We start from the raw sequence: 8,574 nt of genomic DNA, 5'->3' as shown, positions 1-8,574 counted from the left end.
GGGCTGCAGGCGCACACTGCTGCCTCATGGCCAGCTTCTCATCCACCAGGACCCCCAGTCCTCTGCAGGGCTGCTTTCAGAGGGTTCTTCTCCCAGTCTGTATAAACACCTGGGATTGCCTCAAACCAAGTGCAGCTCCCTGCACTTGGCCTTATTGAACCTCATCATGTTCACATGCCCCCCCCCCTCCAGCCTGTCCCTCTGGATGGCTTCCCTTCCCTCCAGTGTCTCAGCTTGGTGTCATCTGCAAACTTGCTGAGGGTGCACTCAGTGACATTGTCTGTCATTGGTGAAGATGTTAAGACCACTGGCCCCAAGACCGACCCCTGAGGGACACCGGTTGTGAAGTTCCTCTCAGTGGTGATTCTCACTTAATGCTGTGCCTTTGTCCAGTATTGTTCTTGCTATAGCTGTTTATTTAACAGCTAGGCTTTCCTTAGGTAAATTCATCCTCAACTCTCACCTTTTTTGCCTCCCCTCTAGAAGGAACTGAAAAAAATCCTTTGTTATGATGACACTGTTTTTATTCTTTTCTTCCTATTTCTCTGCTCACAGGTAATATCAACCATTACCTATGTTTGCAGTATAGACTCTGCTTTTTAAAACTCATATCATCTTCAAAATCTGCATCTTGTTCCTTTCGAGTTCAGCAAATTAAATTCCCACCTTCAACTGGAATCTTTATATGCTTGAAGGAGGGTTCTTGAAAGCTCTGGACTGGGACTTGCTAACATATATCAGTTCTCTCCTGTCGGATTAAGGTTGAAAAATGAAATCATGAGTCTAGGGAAGGAATGGTTCTCTCGCCCAGCGTGCACTATTTGTACGAGGCCCTTTAAGAAGACAAAATATTCAGGTGAACTGACTTTCCTTCAAGCTAGGGATCAGTTCCTGCCAGGCAGGTAATCCTGGCAACATCTTTTGCCATGCCGTTCCCAGCCATAACATATCTCCTCCAGGAAACAAATGGTAGAAGAGATATCAGCCAGCAACAACCTAAGAGCACAATTCCCTTTGCCAAGAGGGTCCTTCAGATCTCATCCTGCTGTCTGCGACGTACAGAAGGCTGCTACCTAACCTCTTCAGACCAAGGCTGTTTCACTCCTTTTTGTGCTTTGTGATTTCAGGAACAGCACCTCTAAGGGTGTATTTGTTGGTCTCTTTCAGATGTGTAGATAACAACCACTTCATCACCTCTTCCTGGCATTGGATATTTCTTGCTGCCTGTATGTTTTTCTGTCTGTAAAGCCAGGCTGGATGGGGCTTTGGGCAGCCTGGTCTGTGGGACGTATCCCTGTCCATGGGGTTGAAACTGGATGGGCTTCAAGGTCCCTTCCAACCCAAACCATTCTGTGATTCAGGAAAGATGCTTTCTCAGAAGTACTTATTTGGCAGTGCTTTGTGTTCAGGCTGCTCTTCACTCTGATGGCTGTTACTGACAGAGCCAAGGGTCCCCAGATGGGTTGCATTAAAAAATTACAAGCAGGAAAAAAAAAAAAAATTAATTATAGCTGTTTCCCTGAATGTTCGTGCGACCAAAGGTGATGATGGTCTTGTTTAGTACATAAATCTATTTCCTCTAAGGCGGAAATTCGTGAAAAAAACAGCGTTGTTGTTGTTGTGCATTTTAAAAACAGTAATTGGGAGCAGTTTGAAAAATATATACTTACAATTTTAGTATTCGACATAAGATATTCAGTGACAACTCCGCATGCTGCACTCCTGCTTGTTTGGGCCCACGGGTGAGTCAGAATCTTGACGCACGTGCTGCAAGCATTGCTGCACATCAGTGCACTGCAGCTCCCTGCCTCTCCACCTTTGCATTGGAGGAGAGACGTACGTTCTCTCTCCCACTCCACATCATCGAGACGGAATTGTCGGCAGAGTTATCAGCGCTGAAGAAATGGACCCGCCAGCCCCAGCAGCACTGCAGCTGTTTGATTTCATGACGGAAAGTTTTGCTGAAGACGTAGTAAATAAAAGGGTTGTAGGCGGTTGAAGACTTGGCAAACAGACACGGCAGCAGCGTGACGATGGGCTGCAGGGAGTCGCCGGAGTTCAACATGGACCAGAAGCTGGCTGCTGCGTACGGCGTCCACGCGCTCAGGAAACCAACTGAGATCAGCACGGCCATCTGAAAGGGAAACACGGCTTCAGTCCTCTTCCTGCACAGGGCACGTGGGCATGGGCTCAGGTGAAATACCTGAAGCAGTGAGCTTGGTACTTGTGCAATAAGTGATCTGGGCAGTGCACACGTTGCTGCTGCCACCGAGCGCATACACACTGCGATGCCTATGAAGGGGCTGTTGGGGGTTGGACTCGATGATCTTGGAGGTCCCTTCCAGCCCCTACAATCCTGTGATCCTGTGATCATCCTTTCTCATCCCCCTCCTGACTCTGCAATACACCATGGGAGAAACAGCCCAGCCAGAAAGCTTATCAACGGAGTGGCTTCCAGAAAGCCTGAGTCTAAGCTCTTCTGCAGGAAATGTGGCATAGTGCTTATGTGAAAAATAACATTATCTTTAAAAAAACACCTGTTTCTATAGGGACTGTCTATAGCTCTCACCTAGAACAGCCACTCAGTCCATTTAAAACGCTTAGGCAGGCAGGACTTCCACTCCAACTACCATGTGAATGTATTCATCAGTTACTCCAGCATGACTGGAAATCTCTACATCCAAAAAAAAATCACAGGTGTATCTGACTACAAACAGCTCGCACGGTACCTGTGGCATATAATCCTGAGGCACTGTAACCACATCTCCACCTTTCACCAACGCTAAACAAACGCAACAGAGGGTCATGAGCACACCACACATGAGCAGAAGCAGCTCCCTGCAAGCTCCTGGCTGCTGCAGACCCTTCCCCTCCCTGGGATAACTCACCAACGTCAGCTTCTTCTCCAGTTTAGCTGCGTGAGGAATCCTGTTGATATTCTGGATTTCTTGGTATGCTTTATGAACCTTCCAGGCAATTCCCAAGTAACAGGCGACGATGGTCAGAGCAGGCAGGACTGTGCAGAGGAGGAACATGCTCAGGATGAATGAAAAGCCATTGGAGGAGCTGTGGAACTTGCTCCAGGCTATTGTACAAGAGATGCCAAATGGCTCGGGGCCGTAGTAGCCCCAGCCTACCAAGGGCAGAATGGCCCAGAGCAAGGAGTAGAGCCAGATGAAAGTAATCAGGATGTGAACAGTATTCTTAGAGATTTTGTTACCTGCAAGAAAGAGGACAGCAAATCTATGTGGATCTCACCTCAACCACACAGTTTTTGCAACAAGTTCTTCAACGTATGGATGGTGGCTGCAAATATGCATGGGTTGGGTGAGCCATGAGTGCAACCCTCAGTGCCAGCCTAAAGCTTGTGAAGTGATGCTGCTATACAGGATCAAGGGAACTGCAATCCCAGACCAGGAACACCAGCACACAACTCAAGTTTCAGTACCTCTGCTTGCAGAGAAATGACAAGATAAGACAGTGTGGTGCAACAAATATTTGGGATCTCCATTCCCAACAACAAAGTTGTTTCATCAGTATTACTGAGAAATGAAAAGCCACACTGCTTAATAAGGAATTCAGCCAGATCCCTCTAGTTGAGGTGTGGTAGGAATGGTGGAGGTTTGGTATTGCAGTTAAAGTTGAGACAGTTACTGGTCTGATACTGCAGCCCGTGTTCAGCAGAGTCCCTCTCTGAACATAATGGCCCGAATGCATCGTTGTGAGGCTCCCGGAGACGCAATGACTTACTGTTAGATTTGGATGAATTGGTGACAAGGAAACGAATCACAGCCATGGCACACAGCGTCATCATGCTGCAGACACCAAAAAGGAAACCCATCAGGGCATAGTATACGCAGGACGCATCTCCTCCCAGCCAGGCGTGGTTCCAGGCAGATGCAATGGCCAGCGGGTACATGCTGACTGCCATCCCAATATCTGCTACTGCCAGGTTGACTGTAAGCAGCTCCGGTGACTTCAGGAGGGAAGAGCGTTTCATTGCTGTAGCAAGGACAGCAGAATTTCCAAGGATTGTCAGGATGGCTGAAAGAGAGGAATCAGCACAGACAACAATACACAGACTTAGCACACCTATGAGATGCAACTGCACAGAGGATGTGATGCCTGTTGTTAGCCTGGGGCTGAAGGGTAGAAGAAGACAGATGTCAGTCAGGCCGTGGTTTTGCTAAGGACTTGCTAGAGTGAAGAGGAGAAATTCTGTCATATGAATCGCAGGCTGTACCTTGCCCTTTCCCATCACCAGACATCCACATTACTCCTCTCCCTGTTCCATGCACTACATTCCACTTATTCGCCCCTGGATCCAATCTCGTGTAAGTAGCCCACACCTGTTCTCGTAGATTACCTTGCACAACATAACATCAAGTAGAATGGACCTGTCCACCTCCACTGTTCTCTGGTAATATCCCTGTTTACTTTCTATGAGAAGAAATTGTTTTGCCAGAGGCAAACTGGAGAGCAGAGGCTGCTTTGCAAAAGGACCTGTTGGACATACATTATTCAGTGATGCCATAGGGCTTTTGACAACAGTGTCAAAAGGACATGCAGCTAAACAACTCATTTTCTCTTCTCTTACATGTGAACACTGCACTGGAGCAATGTTTTGATCAAAGGCTTTTCTGAGAAGGTGTCTTCTGAAGTCAGAAGTGAAAAAAGGGTACAGGAAAAGTGAGGGTGGTGATGCACTGGCACAGGTTGCCCTGTGAGGCTGTGGATGCCCCCTGTCTGGAAGCACTCAAGGCCAGGCTGGATGGGGCTGTGAGCAGCCTGGGCCATGGGAGGTGTCCCATAGGCGGGGGGGTTGAAACTGGGTGATCTCAAAGGTCCCTTCCAACACAAACCATTCTGTGATCCTATGATGAAAACATTCTGTTATGTTCTCTCACAGCAGTGGAAACAGGAAGGCTGCATTTGCTCACACACAACCCATTCATCAAGTGCTCACAGGCAAACAAATCAGGGGACACGCAACAAAACCAAACTACATGCGCTGGCATAAATGCACACATGGGCACAGACGTCAAGGGAAAGATTTCAACAGGACGTGTGTTGGTGAAGCTCTGGACAATGCAGTGCCATGTGCAGCTCTGGTAGCTCACTGCTCAGTACATGGGATGTTCCTGAGCTGCACAGAAGATTCTGATACCGTGCTGGAAGCGATGCCTATGGATCCCTATAGGAGTGCTGTGAGATGATAGCAGAGTGGCACAAGAGCAGTATCACAACAGCAGCAGCAGGAGCCAAAGGAGTTCCCTTCTTGCTACCCCATCCCATTACTTGAGCTCTGTATTTGCTTCTCTGAGAAAGCAGCTGACATCTCGGCTTGGGTTCTGTTTTACCTTTTCAGTGTTGTGCAGATATTGATTTTTCTCATGATGAATTCCACTCTTTGCTGTCAGCATGACTGAGGGGACAGGCGCACAGCAGTGCATGGAGAGGTATGAGATATGAAATCCTAATGTCAAAATCCTAATGTCAAAAAATAAATGCTGGTCTTTCTGGGACTGCATGCCTAACCCAGTGCAGCTCCTCTGCAAATAAACAGCTGTACACAAACAAAACATCTGGTCCGTGCAACGCAGCTGCTCTTCACCCACAAGGAAACCCTCCCATGGTCACACCACGCTGCCCTCCCTGCTCAGCCCTGCAGGACAGGCTGCCCCCTCCCTCAGTGTGCAGGGCTGGGATCCCACAGTAAAAGGCAGACAGCTTACTTTCAATACTTGTGATGCCACAGAGGCAAACCTGTGCTGGCAAGTCATGAAAGCAAAGGATGGGGCAGCCGCGTTCCGCTCAGGCTTCGAGCAAACAGGCTGTGCAAGAACTCACCTACGATCAGAAGAAAGACCCCAGCTCCATAGTCCACTACCGGGTGCAGTTTGGAAATGTACTGCTCCTCCATCATCCCTTATGGAAGCAGGTGAAGGTTTTAAATTAAAAGTGAAGTGGTCGTGGTGACAAAGGGGCTCTTCCTCGTGGCTCGCCTGCCGCAGATGGGACCCTCTGCTTTCTCCTCTTTCCTCCTCTCGTGTGGCAGAGGAGAAGGCTGGGGTGAGAGGAAGGCTCACCCCCTGTGGACACAGCGAAAGCTCAGTGCAGCCACTGGCACTGCACGCCCGCCCGCCTGGCAGACATCTCCCCTCCCACCCCTCCTCTCCCACCGCTTGGCTTGTCAAGCAGCTTCACAATGCACATCCCCTCCAAGTGCAATTGCTGAGCAAAAACAATTGTCATTCATCCATCAGCAGCCGTGGGAAATAAATCCAGGCTGAAGGATGGAGCAGGGAAAGGCAGATGAGGGGTTTTGCTTTCCAGTCTTACGGATGTGTAGGGGAAACATGAAGCTGGGATGGGGGGCCTCTGGAACGATGAGAGGAAAGCTGCTGTGGGGTTCTGAAGGCTCATAGCCGCACCACTAAAGGCAGGATGTGCAGAGTGCTTACAGGGCTGGTCTGGTATTAAATGTGGAGGTTGGTGGCCCTGCCTGCGGTGGGGGGGTTGGAGATTCATGATCCTTGAGGTCCCCTCCAACCCAGGCCATTCTGTGATACTGCAGTGGGCAAACCTGCAGGATGCTCTGTGCAGTAAGCACAGCTGCAGAGCAGCGGAACTGAGAGCTGCATCATCCCACTGACACTCTTCTGTTGTTAGTGGGGAGGCAGCCAGAGCAAAACCACCCATCCAAATCTACATTCCTCTTATAATACCTGAGCCCAAGGTTATTGTAATGCTCTCACCGTCATTATAAATGCTGCTGAGTTTTGCTCCAGGCTCCAAATAAGACGTCTATCAGTGTACAATGCAGGCCTGGATTTTTGGTGTGTTCACTATACAGATCTGTAGTTGCAATGTCATTAACATGACTTTCAGCCTGGGCAGCACACAGCCACTGCAGTAAAGAACTGATCTATTCTCAATTATTTAATTGCAGTTCATGGATGTGCTAAGCTGCATTAGCATCGTGCTCTGCTTGGCCTATTTCACTTTGTCCAGACACCAGGAGTTGTCTGGATCGCCAAGCAACCTGAAACTTCCAAAATCCTTGGGAATCTCAGGGACTCCAAAAGTCCCAAGTTTCACCAGAAAGCAAAACTGGCCATGCACGGAAATGCTGTTGCACAGGTTTGCTGCACGTGTCTGTCCTCGTCCCCTCCTGAAGCTGTCTGGGATTCACACACAAGGGACCCCTGCCCTGAAAGCTTTGGGGACTTTAATTCAGCAAGCAGCTGCACCCAACACATCCAGCACGGGACTTTGTAGCCTTCTGAGTCCTCAGTGCTGAGCCATTGCCCTCTCAACTGAGACGGGAGGTTTGGGTTGGATATGAGGAGGAAGTTTTTCCCCCAGAGGGTGGTGAGGCACTGGCACAGGTTGCCCAAGGAGGCTGTGGATGCCCCATCCCTGCAGGCATTCAAGGCCAGGCTGGATGTGGCTCTGGGCAGCCTGGGCTGCTGGTTGGCGACCTGCACACAGCAGGGGTTGGAGCTGGATGAGTGCTGTGGGCCTTTGCAACACATGGCATTCTAGGATTCTATGATCCAATGGAGGAAGCAATTCCCACCTCCAGATTTAGAGACTCAAATACGAGAGTGTTTCATCTACTGGAGGTGCTTTCCTCTCCATTTGAAGCTGGATTGCTCTGCATCTAAACTGCAAGTTTGAAGGGAGAGGAAACAAACCTTGTCTGACTGGTATGGCTCTGAAGGGAGCCCTCGCTCCAAAACCTATTACTGTATTTTGCAGCGAACATAATTACTGACTGTCTCCCCAGCACTGACTAGAGAATTTAGGTACAAAATTCAGCACTAATTCCACTGCAACAGAAGGAAATCTTATTTTTAAAGGGAACTGAGCACTACTAAAATTTAAGTAGTTCCGTTGACCCATAGCAATGTTCTACCTCAACAGTTCTGCTGCTAGAACATAGATGTAGGTGAGTCGTAGTGGAGGAGAGAGGAGAGGGAATGTTTTTCCATCACATGCTGCAGCCCAACGGTTCCCATCCTCCACCACTCTTCCATGATAAACCACTTCTCCTCTAGGGCTGGCTTTTATGAAGGCAGCTCAAGTGCTTCCGAAAAATCCCCCCAGCACATCCCACCTTGGTCCATAGGGTCCATAGGGTCCATTGGGGGGTTGGACTCGATGATCTCTGGAGGTCCCTTCCAACCCCTACAATTCTGTGATTCTGTGATAGTCAGCAGAAGCACAATGGAATCTGAAAGCATTCATGGCATACATAACTGCAAGGAGACAGGACAGTTCACCAGCTCTTCTCCAGAGTTCCTGAAACAAATGCAGTGATCGAAATTGCTGGTCTGAAAGATCTCATCAGAGAAGACAACGTTTGTGAGCTTCCTGTTGAAACTGAGCTGCAGTAAAGATGGAAAGGCAAAACGTATGGGCAGAGAAAAGGAAAACACAGGAGGAACTTGGGTTCCTATCTGGGTGGAACTCCTCTCTAGGCAACTTTTCCTGTGGTCTCATTCAAAGTTTCATAGGTTTTTATAATGAATGACAGCACCTAACTCAAGACATCGAGCACCTGTCCAA

General features: G+C 48.8%; 1 protein-coding gene across 1 annotated transcript; it reads right to left on the bottom strand.

Annotated features, from left to right (window-relative positions):
- Positions 1-1,786: 1,786 nt before the first annotated feature.
- On the bottom strand, positions 1,787-5,923 carry LOC128088867 (opsin-5-like). Its single transcript, XM_052699747.1, has 4 exons — positions 5,851-5,923; positions 3,751-4,044; positions 2,889-3,220; positions 1,787-2,134 (listed from the first exon to the last, which is right to left on the bottom strand). The coding sequence occupies exons 1-4, from the start codon at positions 5,921-5,923 to the stop codon at positions 1,787-1,789; spliced, it is 1,047 nt and encodes a 348-aa protein (XP_052555707.1).
- Positions 5,924-8,574: the final 2,651 nt, after the last annotated feature.

Source organism: Tympanuchus pallidicinctus, unplaced genomic scaffold (genome assembly GCF_026119805.1).
Source record: "Tympanuchus pallidicinctus isolate F22 unplaced genomic scaffold, pur_lepc_1.0 scaffold1, whole genome shotgun sequence".
In the NCBI taxonomy this organism is placed as follows: domain Eukaryota; kingdom Metazoa; phylum Chordata; class Aves; order Galliformes; family Phasianidae; genus Tympanuchus; species Tympanuchus pallidicinctus.
Note: the sequence above shows the minus strand (reverse complement) of the source record. Positions and strands in the feature narration are given on the sequence as shown.